The sequence below is a fragment of the Artibeus jamaicensis genome, unplaced genomic scaffold (genome assembly GCF_021234435.1).
Source record: "Artibeus jamaicensis isolate MK-2021 breed Jamaican fruit bat unplaced genomic scaffold, CSHL_Jam_final contig_525, whole genome shotgun sequence".
Lineage (NCBI taxonomy): Eukaryota > Metazoa > Chordata > Mammalia > Chiroptera > Phyllostomidae > Artibeus > Artibeus jamaicensis.
In genome coordinates, this window is record NW_026521874.1 from 10419911 (window position 1) to 10435915 (window position 16005).

Consider the following 16005-nt stretch of genomic DNA (forward strand, 5'->3'; position numbering starts at 1 on the left):
CTCACCGGCTTTGTCTTCTAATCGGAACACTGTTTGGGCTTTGCCTGCACCAGTGATTCCCGAATAACTATTCCTATTGATCTCCAATAAACGCTTACATCTCAATTTTTAATTTAACACATATCCATCTTGTGTAAAATTAAACAAGAGGAATGTGAGAATATGCATGGAAAGGGCTGACAGATGCTGGAGCAAACTGAATGGTACACAGGGATTCATAACACTACTTTCCTTACCTTTCGATAGGTTTGAAAATTGCCATATTCGATACGTTATATAGACAAAAAAATTGCAATGCTATGCACCAAACTATTAACAGTGGTTATATCAAGCAGGTAAGACTTTGAGATATTTTTCTCTTTGACCTTTTATATTTAATTTTATATTATGTTTACAGTTAGTTATAACTTGAAAAAAAAACTTCAAGTTATAATTTGCCCACAAGCATTAAAATTGTGAGCATACAGAAACTCTTACCTTCTGGCAAATGTAAATGCAAGAGGGTGGAATTTCAGCTATCAAAACACCAAGAAATGCCCGACTGGACAATTATGAACACTTTTCAATGCGTGTTTTAGTATTACACTTGTTATTTTTTTATGCAAATTATGAAACACTATGCTTAAGGTTTGGCCACTTATTTTGTTTACTTAGCATTGTAGTCAGTCAACCAATATTAACTGAGCATCTACTATATGCCAGACACCAGGAGTAGAATAGGAATTAAGAAATAAAAATTCCTTCCCAAGTTCCCAGATGCTAGTTCCCTGCCTCCCTGGGCCCATGCAAGGGGCAACAACACTCCGGCGCTTTAACTCTGTCTCACTTCCTCCAACAGTCCCCGAACAAAATCTCCCTCTCTACGACGAGATTCCAGAAATTAAGGCAACAGCAGCTGTTGGATCCTTCTTCTCATGGGGAAACGAAGCTTACATCCCAAAACGGAAATTCAAAAGGGGAAAAAAAATCATACTAATGCAATCATCCTTTTTCAATCACAGCCTCTCAACTGTACTCTCCAGGAAGCCTCTTCAGTAAAATGAAACAGTTGCCTGGAAGAGAATGACATTAGAAGAACCTCCACTTCACGAAGCCCAGCCCCCTGATTACTGAATGAGCCTGGAAGATCGACTGCTTAAAGGGACCAGAGGGCAGTCTCAAGGCCAATAATGAAGGTGCCTATGGATGGCTCGGAAAATTCACCTGCCACACAATTCCCTTCCCCTCGCACTCCCTATTCGAGATTTTAAATATTCAAGAAAATAAGATGGGAGTTTATTTAAACAAGTTCAGAATAATGAGCAAACACCCCAAGCACATTTTAAAGTTAAAGATACAGACTATATTAAACATCGATGACATTTATGACTATCACTACTGGGGAACACTGACGGTCTCTGAGCACCAGGCAACATGATAAGCCTGGTCTGTGCACTACCTCATCCAACCTTTTCAGATACGCACTTTCCCCGCTTTGCAGATGAGAAAGCAAGAGGACAGTCAATGTTCACGCATAAATATCTAAAGTCACTCACTGTACTTGACATACTGATTTTACCTACTCAAAACTGCCAGCTCTGCCCTGGCTGGTGTGGCTCAGTGGACTGACTGCTGGGCTGAGAACCAAAGGGTCGCTGGTTCAACTCTCAGGCAGGGCATATGCCTGGGTTTCAGGCCAGGTCCCCAGTTGGGGGTGAGTGAGAGACAACCACACACTGATATTTCTCTCCCTCTCTTTCTCCCTCCTTTCCCTCTCTAAAAATAAATAAATAAAATTAAAATTTAAAAAATAGTCTTTTAAAAAGAATATGAAACTGGGGCACCAGCAGCCAACTTCCCCACCAAATGGAAGTCAAGCAAAGTCAAGAACAGGGTGTAGGCAGGGCTGATTTAGGCCCTAGGCACTTTTGCTTTTAGCTCCTTCCTGCATTACAAAAAATAATAATAATAAAAAATACATATATTTTATGACTAGAGTGGCATAATGATGAATATAATCCAGAACCATTACGTATTATTCCTATATTCACATTTTCTTTATGACTTTAAAATAAATTACAAATAAATTAAGTGCATTAAAATGCACTAAATATGTTAAAATTAAATATTGTGGGACCGCTGTGCCCACCAGGCCTAATGGAGAGTCCACCCTGAGTGAGCAGAGGAATGGGCCAGAGGACATTATTTAATCCCTGGAACCAGCCATACCTAAACTTTGACCATCCCTGAATTTCTCAGTTTCATGAGCCATAAATGCACTTTCTGGCCTACGCTAGTTTGAGCTGAGTTTTCTAGTCACTTGCAAGCAAGAGGCCTGACTTATCTGGTTCCCCAACAACAATAGGTGAAACTTGACCTTGCAACAGCAACTGGGTCTAAGAGCAGAATTTTGTACCCACTGTCGGCAACCACTAATTCATTCTGCTTCTGGCATCCTTCCAGTTTTCTCTGGCGGGACAGTTTTCGAGAAACGGTTCTCCCAACTTACGCTTCCGGACAAAGTTGCTCACGTGCTTCATCTTCATCAGAGCAGGCTGACTGCATTCTTCAAAGAGAACAAAGAGGGCATCTAATATCCCTTCTCGGGAAAGAGGAGACATCTGCTGTTGAGTCATAAAGGGTGGTTTCCCCTAAAAACAGCAAACAGCAGATGGAGACACTGTCAATAATGAAAAGCTTTGATCAATAACATCCATCCACACAGAGTAAATTACAAGCCACCAGCTCGACTAACTGCTCATGACACACACGCTAACAGCACAATTCTGTGGCTTCATTCTTTAAAGAGACATCAATTGACAGTCATTAAGTTATCACTTGTACGATTCCATTACTGTGGGTTTCTTTCACCAGCACCTGGGAAGACAAACTTTGCAAAATCTGCCATTAATAAGAAAAGATCCTTCTTTCTTAACAGTCTGATACTCACAGGAACATTTATTCTGGACCTTGCTGGTCTTGACATGTCTCTATGTCTCTACAACAGGAAACAGTGATTGCTACTTCCTGCGCGTGTACCCAGAGGTTTACTAATATAACTCCAGTTTCTTTATTCACTAGAGTGAATTTAATCTAGAGTGGAACAAAGGGACTGACTATACTACAGATGAATTCATTCATGATCTACAGCAACAGTTGCAAACTGGCAGACTGTATCTAGCCCACAGACACGTTTTGTTTGGCCTGTGGTACGTAAAATAATTAGAATTATCTGCCAATATTGAAAGATTAGATTTTGCCAAAAAATGGGGACAGGGGCAGATTTCTGGCTTCTCTCGAAGCACTTGGTGGGTCCAGCAATATTGCCCCACAATCCTGCCTGGTGCTCTGAGCTGCAGCTACAGAACAAGGCCCCTCTGGGTGGAGAATGTGTTGTGCATTTCACTGCAGACCCGACTTGCAGTCTTCCACCCGGCCCAAATGACTCATTCATACTCCCTGCCTGGACATGAGTTTGCAACCCCTGATCTAGAGCAATGGATCCCACGTGTCAGGCCATGGACTATGTGGTGGTCTCTCTGCTGCTCCCATCAAGAGCTGGAGTCTGTTTCCCCTCCCCTTGAATCTGCGCTGTTTCTGTGCCACACTTCAACCAACAGGATATGACACATGTGACACTGCTTTTGCTCTTTTGGAAAGCCAGCCACCATGTAAAGAAGCTTAAGCTAGACAGTTCAAAAAACTGTGGCCCATGGGTCAAGTCTGACCCACCACCTGTTTTCATAAATAAAGCTTTCTTGGAATACAGCCACGCTCACTAATTTACACATTGCCTAGGGCTGCTTTTGTGTTACAGTGGCAGAGTTGAGTAGTTGCAACAAAGACCATATGGACTACAGAGTCTAAAATACTTATTATGCACCAAAAAAACCCTGCGATCCGTGGGTTAGACTTACTGAAAAATGAGAGATCTCATAATGAAAAGAGACCAGGTAGAACAACTCTGGGACACCCCAGGCTGCAGTCAGCATCCAGATATTCTGGTCCTGGCCAGGCTCCCAGCTCAACACAGCCCCCTTAGTGACCCCAGCGGATGTTATAGCGGGGAGCAGAAGCTGAATTCAGCCAACCCACAGAATCACCAGAAAAATAAATCGCCGTTGCTTTAAACTTCGTGAGTAGTTTGTCACACGCCACTGGATAATAGAAACAGACTAGCTACGTTTGAATCACCTGGAGAACTGGAAAACTAAAAACAAACAACAACAAAGAAACAGATTTTTCTGACGCTATCTGCAACCTATTGAATTAGAATTTTACAGTTTGTAAGTTAAAAATCTGTTTCATTAATAAGTCCCCTAAGAAATTCAAACCTCAGCCAGGTTTGTGAGGCACTGGCCACAGTATCTATTCCTTTACAGTTCTGCCACTAACTCAGAAAAATAAAATTCTTTGTTTCTTCTGCTCTTTAATGAGTGTAGACTAAGTAGAGCAGCAGTTACCAAATATGGGAGCAATTCTTAAGTTTTCAAGTCTTCCATGACATAAGAACAAAATGAATATTATATAACAACTCTTTTAAACACTATATGTACCCAAAATTTAAAAGGGTTGTTTATTCTGAAGTTATGTCCTTTCTTTCTTGGTGTTTCTTAAAACACCCTTTTTTAATGAAATATAAGACCAACTCACTCTTAAGTAACAATAAATTTATGTTCACTTAGCAGTGATTATATTTAGGAGGGTATTTATGGAAGGAACCTGTGTGATAATAAATACCACCTCAAAGAAAAACAAAATCATTACTCTATTAAAATCTTATTAAAATGGCACTTTACGGAGCAAGAACAGTACCCTCAGCTGTTTGCATTAGGCAAATGTGAAGTATATGCTGCATTTGCAAATGATGGCTGTCCTGGGGGTGAGGCAACTCATTTTAAAAAAGGTGAACTGGGGATTTACCCACAATCCCTACTGTTATGACACTTAGTGTTATAAAGACATTTTATACACTGGCATAATCTGGCAGTGTTGCCCAGCGGCTGCATGACCAGTGTCTGGAGTATGACAGACCAAAAATAGAGCCTGGCTGTGCCATGTACAAGCTGCATGCTCCTTGACAAGTTCTTGCCTCCTGAGATATATGTCTCCTTCAACTTGGATGGAACGAAGATAGTCCCTACCTCTGTTGCAGGGCTGAAGAAAGATAATCAGGAACATGCTGGTTCTGCGCCCAGCACACTGGAAGCCATAGTTATTACTATGTAATCAGCATATTATAAGCTCTTTAAAATTTTTGTAATAAATTGGGAGTGTGTGGGGGTTAAAAAAGGATGAAAAGGCTAAAAAACAGAAACACACCGGTCAGCTAAGATTAGAGATGGACTATTCATTTGTGGAAAATATCTCAGGACTTAACATGAAGAGGGGGACAGTCCCTAAGAACTACCTAAGCTTTCAATCTGTCTCCATTCTGACCTGTTTGAACATTCCCCAATACAAATATTCTGAAAAAAATTAAAATCATCAAGAACATGCCAGTATTTATTATCACACAGGTTCCCTACATAAGTACCCTCCTAAATATAATCAATCCTAAGAAAACGTCAATTAATTGTTACTACAACTATTATTACTATTTCTGAAGGGCCTACCAAGAGCTGGGCAAGGAGCTAAGTGCTTTGCATGGATAATCTCATTTAATCCTCACAACTGTCCTGTGAATTAGGTGTTATAACCTCTATTTTAAAAGAGTGACAAATAGATTCAGAGGAGGCAGCTGACTCACCCAAGGTAACACAGCTAACAAGTGCTGCGGCTAGAATGCAAACTTAAATCTTCAACCACTAGCTATATTTTCCCCCTGACGTGAATACAAAAGTCAAAAAGGATTCCTACATTAGTGGCATTTCATCTATAACAGAAACAAAAGAATTAGAAATCTACTTGGATAAAATCTCATGACATTAATTTTTAATACTTCTGGGGTGATGGAAATGTTCTATACCTTAAGAGGAATGTAGGTTTCACAGGTGTGGTATTTATCAAAACCGGTTTTTTTTAAGCTAAAACATAAACATCTCTTGAATGAAAAAGAAATAGGATTATACCTACAGAAATTTTAGTCTGGTAGACCTTTGTTCATTTGCTCCTCTTTCTTTAGTAAAAGGCTCAATGTTTGTACAGACATATAAAGTGCATGAAATAATCTTATAAAATTTCCTTCAAGGGCAAGTTTAGCTATCTACCCCCATCTGCACAGTGACCCCTTTTTCCCAGTACTATCAGGGCATATAAAACACCAAATGGGATTCTCCTGGATTAGCCTCAGTGTTATAATAAAGGCAAAGGTGAGTGACAAGAAAGTTCCAAGGAAACAAACTCAGGTGAGCAGAGTTGGCAGCCTATTACCTGGAAAAAAAGATTCAGCCTGGAGGCCCGGCTGGCAATGGGCTCAGCAACACCAGAGTCCGGTAGATTCCGTGCTCCATACTTGAATTTCAACATCTCCCCAGTGGTGCTGAAAGGAGGTAAGAGAAGGTCAATGTAAGGAAAAACGGTGTGAGAGAGCTTGACCTTCCTCAAGACATCAGGGATGGCATGGTGAGGATCAGCCATCACACGGGTGTGGGGACACTCAGTCTCGTGACAGAGAATAAAAACCAGATTTTTATTCACTGTAACAGGTGATGCACTTATCTGACATAATCGCTCACTTACAAACTAGTTTATTTTCTGCCCTCCTTAGAATGTAAGCACAAAGGCAGGGATTTCTATCCTCACGTGGTGGGGACACATATAGTGTGTACGCAGTAGTGGCTATTAGTTACTGGATGACTGAAAATAAGCAAACCACATAATATGCTGGGATTTGATTAAAGTGTTATGAGGTTAAAAACACCTAAGGTGAGGGCAATTGGGGCACAGGGTGTGCATGTACGCAAGCGCAATTGCAACTGCAATTTTTAACAGTGTGGTCAGAGTAGACTATACTGAGAAGGTAACATCTAAACCAACACCCGAAGGGAGTGAACAGCAAGCCTTGCTGAGAAACTGCAGAAACTACCCCAGGTTGAGGGACAAGCCAGAGCTAAGGTTCTGAGGCAGGACCTGGCCTTCTCTAATATAGTAACAGGGGGACCAGAGGCGCAGGAGCACAGTGCAAGAGACCGGAAGTAGCGGGTGACGGATGGATTCCGGGAGTATACGACACTAAATTAAGTTCACACAAGTAGGTAGTTGCTGCTCGACTCCACTAGACAGAACAATGAAGGTAGTGCTGACAGGAGGCAAGGCAGAACACCATAAGACCCCACTCAGGGTCAGAAAAGAACAATTTCCTGCTGCCCGGGGTACCTCCCCGGCAGACCCTTCGGCTCCCGCAGTGGAAGTGGGAGTGCATATCGCCGGCTGGAGCAGACCCTCCCGAGTACTCGCAGCCCTACGGCAAGTGAGTAGGACCACCACCCTACTCACTGCGGGGGGCAAGGCGGGATTGGTGTGGGTGGAGGAGGCCCTTCCGGGGTCTTGGGAAGTGGGGTGACGGAGAACTGGGCGTAAGGGGGCGTTAAGACTCACGATCAGAAGATCCCACCAGTCTGCACTCGACTCGGCTCAGTGCTTCCCGCCTCCACGTTTGAACCAGAAACTTAGGGTCCAGCCTATCAGAGTGCAGGTACCTATGATTGACATCTACGTATTAGCCACGCCCCATCCCATCCAAGTCCTTAATGGGAGAGACGGCGGGGCGGGCCTTGGAGGTTTGAAATTGGCAGTTAAGCAGGATGCAGTGTTTAGAGAGCCATGGTTCGTGTATAAGATCCCCGGGGAGGTCGCCAGGGCGGAGTCCCCTGCTTTCCTGGACGCTGCGAGGAGGAAGAGAGCCAGGCCTCTGCCTGGTCTTGTTTCTCAATCTTAGCTAAAGTTTAAGTACTTGTTACGTTAGTAAATCAACTCGTTCTCTGCTACAGCTGAGATAGCAGACGTTTTGAGTTTGAACTTCGATCTTCCTCGGTGACAGCATCTTTGGTCTAATACCCCGCAGAGAGTAGGTGCAGGTATTGAGACCGTCTGAAAGGATATTGTAAAATAACAGGCAAGAGATGTAAACAGGCACTTCACTAAGGAGGAAATCCAAACGACTAACAAACATATAATAAGGTGCTCAACCTCACTGATAATCACAAAATAAGGAAAAGAATGCCACGACGAGATAAAATAATATGCATGCAGATTAGAGGGGATCTGACAGTTTCAAAGAGGAGGAGCCACATGCCTGCATACATGGAACTGTGAATTAGTACAGGGTTGGCACTATTTGTAAAGTTGAAGAGATGCACATTCTATGACTCATTGTCATCTTTCTTAAACTCCTAATTATGTACATCAGGAAACATGTACGGGGATGAACAAATAGTATTGAGTGGTGTCATAGAAAAAAAAAAAAAACCTGGAAGTTACCCCTCAGCAGTAGAAAGGATAATTTCCTATTTGCGTTGTTTTCAAACAGCAATGAAAAGGAATAAACTACAGCTCAATACAACAACATAATGTGTCTCAAAACAATGCCGGATGAAGGAAACAAGACAATAAAGTGTAATGTATTAACATGAATTTCAAGGGCTGACAAGATAATGTTGTTTAGTGAGGGATGTACCTACAGGTGATGAAACCGTATGAAAGCAAAAGTGTCAGGGCTCTGCTATGATCTGTTTCTTAAGCTGGGTGGCAATGTGGAGGTTTAATAATCATTAAACTGTGTGTACTATGTCCTGTTTATGTATATAAAAATTAAAGTCCTTTCTGTACTCTTCTAATCCCTACACCAGATAGAACTGGAAGTGTGTCGCTACACTCACACATGCACACACATGTGCACACATCGGTACAAAAGCAAAGTTACCAACTTGCTAAATACACTCCCCCCCCCAACACAACTTGTTATTCATTCCTGGGACAATACCGATAGCTGTGATTTATCAAGTACCCCCTTCCTTTACCAAGCACTTTATTCCTTTGAATCTCGTTGAATCACAACCCTAAGCAGGAGGAATTGTAATCCACACTTTACACACTGAGGTTGAGGGAGGTCGAGTGACTAATCTTGAGTCCTTTTTGCTTTAGGTATTGGAGCTAGATTTGGAACTCCAGGATTAACGGACTCCAAATCCTTTGCTCTACACAAAACCTGCTTCTCAGAAGACATTCTTCCAGCCTCTGCTTTTGTCATATTGCCAGGGCTGACCCAGTCCAGAAAAAAATGTATAAAAATAAGAAATGCTTCTAATGACTTGAGAGGGTTTGGGGACAGCAGGGTGAGGGGAGACACAAAAAAGGGTCGTAGGCAGCTCCTGAACCTGATACAAAGAATCTCAGAAAAGCTGTGAATGCTGATCTAGTCAATGCTTCCGCTGATTTCCCTAGTCCAGCAAATTGTTAGTTTCCAGGTTTCACAAGCAGAAACCTTTACCAGAATGGCGAGACTTATTGATCCTAAATTAAAATGCAGTGTTAATACCCTTTTGCACTGCACTGAATCCTCAATATTCTCAATATCCTACTAATGGCCCAGTAGAACAGTTACTGGCCTCTGCAAATGCTTGGTGAAACAAGACAGGGAATAAACAAATAAAATGAAGAAAGAAACGTGAAATAAAAAACCACATTAACTCTACTGCTTTTCTTTCAAAGGTGGTCAACTGCACAGAAAGTGTGGAAGGAAAAGAGAGTAAGGAGGGATGGTTGTGGCTGTGCCAATACTCAAGGGGTAAGCACAGCCAAACAGAACGAACTGTCATTAGAACTAGACTGTCAGGGGACCTTATGTTTGTTCTTGACCACAATGAAGCAATGATCAGTTCTATATTGAATGTGAATCCATGATGATTGCTGTGGTGGCGATCCTGGAAAATCATCAGAACTGAGTTATAATGAAGGGTATTGTGATGTTCTTACATTGAATCATCCATTTATCCAAAACATTCACTGTGCCCAGCACAGAGGGTACCAAAATGAAAAGGACACCCACCTTGCCTGTTTGGGGGAAGCTGCATATGGTGCGGAAGGGGGGCAGTAAGCAAACAACTATAAAACCCAGGGGTGGGTTCCCGTGGGGGTGGAGGCTGCAGAGGGCTATGGCAACCAGAGGAAGGAAGGGCAGGGGGTAGGCACCAGGAAGTACCCGAAACTTGAAAATTAAAGAAACGTGATTGCCCTCAAAGCATTCAGCTGGGAAATGACACACGCAGAAATAAGCCGATGCACCTTAAAGACACAGGAAGAAGGACTGCGAGACTCAAACTAGACTTCCTGGCCCATTAACAACAGTACATTCCATCCTCCCAAAGGGCAGAAAAAGAATCTGAGAAGCTAACCCCATTCTAGACATCAAGAGGCAAAGCTATTCTGGTCCCTTTGGCAGGAAAGAGTCCCTCAAGCTATTGTAACTGCAGGTAACTTTTAAATAATAAAAATAACTACCACTAGCTGAGTGCTTTCTAAGAGCAGGACATATCCCAGGTGTGACTTATTCCCCAAAATGTGTCCCCACCACCAGCACAAGAGACACTTTCAGGTCACATAGAAAAACCCTTTTTAAAATTTTACCCTGTGCTCAGGAAAGGGGCAGCTAGTCCCTCAAACCAGATATTTCACAGCTTACATCACTTGGCATAAGACTAAAGGAAGTATTTAAGAGCAAATTAATGAGTGAATAAATAAAATGATAAGTAAACACTAGTATAAATGGCACATAAATATAGCTTTTTAAAGATCTTGAAATTTTGGAAAACTCACATCACTGAACTAACCTCTTTGAGCCTAAATTTATGCCTAGTTACTGTGACAATAAGAGCTAAGAGATGTGAAATGCCTTGGGAAATCTAAAGCCAACAGCCCACAGACGGGGAGGAAATATCTGTAAATCAAGTATCTGATAAGGATCTAGTATCCAGAATGGATCCTTGGTACCAGGATCTAGTACCAAGAATTCTTTCTCAACAGTAAAAAGACAAATAACCCAACTTTCAAATATGCAAAGGATTCAAATAGACATTTCTTCAAAGAAGATATGCAAATGGCAGAAAAAGCACATTAGAAGATGCTCAACATCATGAGTCATTAGGAAAGAGCAGGTGGAAACTACGACGAGCTAACACTCCGTGCCCACGAGGATGGCCACTGTCAACAAAAACAGACAATGCCAAGTGTGGGTGTGGATGTGGAAAAAATGGGACCTTCCTACATTGCTGGTGAGAATGTCGAATTGTGGAGTCACTTTGGAAAACAGTTTGGCAGTTCCTCAAAAAGTTCAACAGAGAATCTGTGACCCAACAACTTGACCTGTATGTTTATACAGCCAAAAGAAATTAAAGCATGCTCATACATTTTCCAGGTTTAAAGATTGTGAAGATGTTAACAGATTGTTAAAACTTTCATTCTGACACCTACTGGTGTCAATGTTTTGTCCAAGTTTGAATGAATCATTTCTTATCTGGGTTTTGTTTTTCCTTCTTTGACCCTAAACAAAGCTTCTAACAAGGAAACATGAAATTTCAAAACCCAATTAAATGGCAATTAGCCTTCCTGCCATTTGATTCTAGATAATTACTCTACCATGCTTGGGCATATCAGTCAATTATGTTTCATCAAAAATGCTATAAGCTTTAAAACACATCTCTGAACCTTCAGCCCACTGATTTTGGAAGTGTTTTATAATCTCCCGTCCATTTAAAATACAAGAAATTCAGGCACCTGACTCCCTTCAAATGTTCTCTCAGGACAACCAGCAAAAATGCCAACTAATCCCTACGGTGTTCGAGAAAATGAAAACAGGCCCCAGACAGGAAGAAAATGCCTACAAACAATATATCCAACAAAGGGCTGTGACCTAAAATATACGTAGAAGTCTTAAAAGTCAACAATAAGAAAACAAACAACCCAATTTAAAAACGAGCCAAAGACCTTAACAGACACCACACGAAAGAAGATAGACAGATGGCAAATCAGCACATGAGAAGTGTGTTCCACATCATCTGTCATCAGGGAAATGCACACTGAGACGACAGTGTGATACAACCACACGCCTATTGCAATGACCAAAATCAGGAACGCTGACAACACCAAGTGCTGCTGATGATGCGGAGCAACAGGGGCTCCTGGTCCCTGCTGGTGGGAGTGCAGTGAAGTGCAGCCGCGTTGGAAAACAGCCGGCAGTTTCTTACAAAACTAAACGTACACTTTCCATACGGTCTGGCAATCACATTCCTTGACATTTAAGGAGTTGAAACCTGAAGTCCACACAAACACCTGCCTAGGCCCCCCCCACGTTTTAGCTGCCTAAGGACAAGGATCACACCCACCTTGTTCCCGGCAATGATCTTCAGCATCTTGCACAGAGTCTGGACCTTGGTAGGCCCACAGTAAATTGGTATTCTCTGAATTCGTGTGTTAATGAATGAGCAAATGCACTCATGCATTCAGTAAAGTCCTAGATCTGAAGTTCAGGTGAAAAGCCACTCTAAGTTTCACCTTTAAAAATTCTGTCCCTTTTGCCATGTCAGGTCACATATTCACAGGCTCTGAGGATTAGGACATGGGCGTCTTTGGTGGGATGCTCCCGAGATTCCCACAACCAGCAACATTGAAGAAGAAGCAGTATAGGCCAAAAATAGTAGGATATAAGGTCAAAGGTGATTTTCTTAATGACTAAAAGCTTATTCATTAAAAAAATTATCTTTGCAATGGCATTCTTCACAACCAACTGGGTCGCCCTTTCTCCACAATAAATAATGTTGGTTTGCGCTTCTCTACTCTTTCTGCTGTCAGACAGCCTTCGTGATATTCTCTCTATTTCTCAACTTCTAATAAAATTAAAGCACTGGGAGAGGCTGCAGAATAAATTATTTCAGCTTTCCATACGTGGGTGTCGTGAGAGATTGTCCGAGCCCCAAAAGCAAACCTAGCTGAGAGGACTTTGGGAAGAAAGGAAACACAAAACATGGGTGTGGGTAAAAAGATGTATTCCGTTGTTCATTAGCATCACTTGGCAGAAAAACCCAAGATATCTGTTTGGGAGGCTTGTATATATTTGGAAAGACACTGTCCAGCCTGGCATAGCTCTTTCTTTTTCCTTTTTTTTTAACTGTGGTAAAAAATTACACCTAAAATAAGACTTAGCATCTTCACCATTAACCATTTTTTTAAAGATTTTATTTATTTATCTTTAGAGGGGAAGGGAAGGAGAGAGGGAGAGAAATATCAATGTATGGCTGCCTCCGGTGCGTCCCCTGTTGGAAACTGGCCTGCAACCCAGGCATGTGCCCTGACTGGGAATCGAACTGTGATCCCTTAGTTCACAGGCCCGTGCTCAATCCACTGAGCTACACCAGCCAGGGCACCATTAAGCATTTTTAAGTGTACAGTTCAGGGCATTAAGTGTATTCATGTTCTTGTACAACTATCAACACCATCCATCTCCAGACCTCTTTTCAAGCTAAAGCTGTGTACACATTACATGATAACTGCTCATTCCTCCAAGCCCCTGGTAACCTCTATTCTTTCTTTCATTTTTTAAAAATTGTTTCTATCTCTATGGATTTGTCTATTCTAGGTACCTCAGATAAGTGGAATCATATAATACTTATCCTTTTGTGTCTGGTTTATTTCACTTAGAATAACATTTTCAAGATTCATCCACATGGTAGCATGTATCAGCATTTCATTTCTTTGTGTGACTTAGTAATATTACGTTGTTGAGACAGACCACATTTCGCTTATCTATTCAACGGTTGATGAATTCTTGGGCTGCTTCCACCTTTTGGCTATTATGAATAATGCTTCTATAAACATTGGCATACAAGTGTCTTTTTGAGTCCCTGCTTTCAATCCTTTTGTGTACACACACAGAAGTGGAATTGCTGGATGGCAAAATACTACGTTTAGTCTTTTGAAGAACTGCCAAACTGTTTCTCACAGCAGCTATGCCATCTTACATCCCCACCAGCAATGCGTCAGGGCTCCAATCTCTCCACGCCTTCACCAACACTTGTTATTTTCTGTGCTTTTTTTTTTTTTAAAAAAAGCATTAATTGTAGCCATCCTAATGGGTATGAAATAGTATCTCATGGTGACTGCTTCTTTTTACTTTCTTTGGTTAGCAGTAGAAATATTTCATATGCAATGCATTTGAAAAATACCATATGCTGGCATTTTTCCATTCCACAGTGTAATTAACACCTATATTTCACTTCCAATAGCCTTTAGGTATCCATCCTCCTTCAAATTACTTCCATCACGGCCTTCCTGATTTCAAGCATCTAAGGCACCCTTACTTGCTCTACATTTTGCCTCACCGAAGCAGAAGCGCTATCTAGTGGCCTGATAGGATAACTGCAGGTGCAGCCTCCACTTTCCTGCCTGCCCTGAGTCCTTGATTGTATTTTATTTACCTGTTGTTGCCCAAGGGTAGTGCCACAAAAGGCAAAATCCAAGTCCAGTTCAGAAAGAGATGCTTTTACAAAAAATTACATAGATAAGCTTTCACTCCGAATAACAAAGCCTTCTCCAGTGTCCTCTTAATTTCACCCTTTCCTGAAGTAAGAAAAATACAGGTGCTGCTGACATTTTACTTTTTTAAATATTTTATTTATTTATTTTTAGAGAGAGGGGAAGGGAAGGAGAAAGAGTGGGAAAGAAACATCAATGTGTGGTTGCCTCTCATGTGTCCCCCAGTGGGGACCTGGCCTGCAACCCAGGCATGTGCCCTGACTGGGAATCGAACAGCGATACTCTGGTTCGCAGGCCCGCGCTCAATCCACTGAGCTACACCAGCCAGGGTGGTGCCACTGATATTTTAAATGCAACTGGTTTGTTGCACCATCTGTCAAAAAAATAAAATTTTTTCTTTTATTTTTATTTTTTTAATTTTTATTTTGATTATGCCATTACAGTTGTTCTATTCCCCCTTCATTCCCCTCCACCCTGCACCCCCCCACCCCTACCATTCCCCCCTTTAGTTTATGACCATGTGTCTCAAGTTCTTTAGATTCTATATTTCCCATACTATTCTTGCCCTCCCCCCCATCTATTTTCTACCTACCGTCTATGCTACTTATTTTCTGTACCTTCTCCCCCATTCTCCTTCTCCCACTCCCCTGTTGCTAATCCTCCATGTGATCTTCATTTCTATGGTTCCACTCCTGATATAGCTGTCCTCTTAGTTTGTTTTTGTTTTAGATGTGGTTGTTAATAACTGTGAGTTTGCTGTCCTTTCACTGTTCATCTTTTTTATCTTTTTCTTAGATAAGTCCCTTTAACATTTCATATAATAAGGGCTTGGTGATGCTGAACTCCTTGAATTTGGTCTTATCTGAGAAGCACTTTATCTGTCCTTCCATTCTAAATGAAAGTTTTGCTGGATAGATCAATCTTGGTTGTAGGTCTTTGGATTTCATGACTTGGAATACCTCTTTCCAGCCCCTTCTTGCCTGTAAGGTCTCTTTGGAGAAATCAGCTAACAGTCTGATGGGAACTCCTTCATAGGTGACGATGCCCGTAGCTCTTGCTGCTTCTAGTATTCTCTCCTTCATTTGAATCTTGGCTGATGTAATGATGCTGTGCCTTGGTGTGTTTCTTCTTGGGTCCAACTTCTTGGGGACTCTCTGAGCTTCCTGGATTTCCTGGAAGTCTATTGCCTTTGCCATTTTGGGAAAGTTCTCCTTTATTATTTGTTCAAATAAGTTTTCCACTCGTGGCTGTTCCTCTTCCCATTCTGGTACCCCTATAATTCGGATGTTGGAGGGTTTCAAGATGTCCTGAAGGTTCCTAAGTCTCTCAATTTTTTTGAATTCTTGTTTCTTCATTCTTTTCTGGTTGGTCATTTTTATCCTCCTTCTGGTCCATTCTTTTGATTTGAGTCCCAGTTTCCTTTCCATTACTCTTGGTTTCCTGTGTATTTACATTCATTTCAATTAGTTTAGCCTTCATATGTTCCTCTAATTTGTGACTAAAATCAACCAGTTCTGTGAGCATCTTGATCAGCAGTGTTTTGAACTGTGCATCTGAAAG

The 16005-nt window shown here is 41.6% G+C and overlaps 1 protein-coding gene across 8 annotated transcripts in view; it reads right to left on the minus strand.

The window, feature by feature from the left end:
* CIT (citron rho-interacting serine/threonine kinase) overlaps window positions 1-7589 on the minus strand; it is a 145718-nt gene extending 138129 nt beyond the window's left edge. For all 8 annotated transcript variants that reach the window (XM_037156201.2, XM_037156198.2, XM_037156200.2 and 5 more), the window contains exons 1-3: window positions 7519-7589; window positions 6352-6460; window positions 2489-2630 (exon numbers count right to left, since the gene is read on the minus strand). In XM_037156201.2, the coding sequence (XP_037012096.1) occupies window positions 2489-2630; window positions 6352-6447 (238 nt within the window). In that variant the 5' untranslated portion in view covers window positions 6448-6460; window positions 7519-7589. The remainder of the gene's footprint in view (window positions 1-2488; window positions 2631-6351; window positions 6461-7518) is intronic.
* Window positions 7590-16005: the final 8416 nt, after the last annotated feature.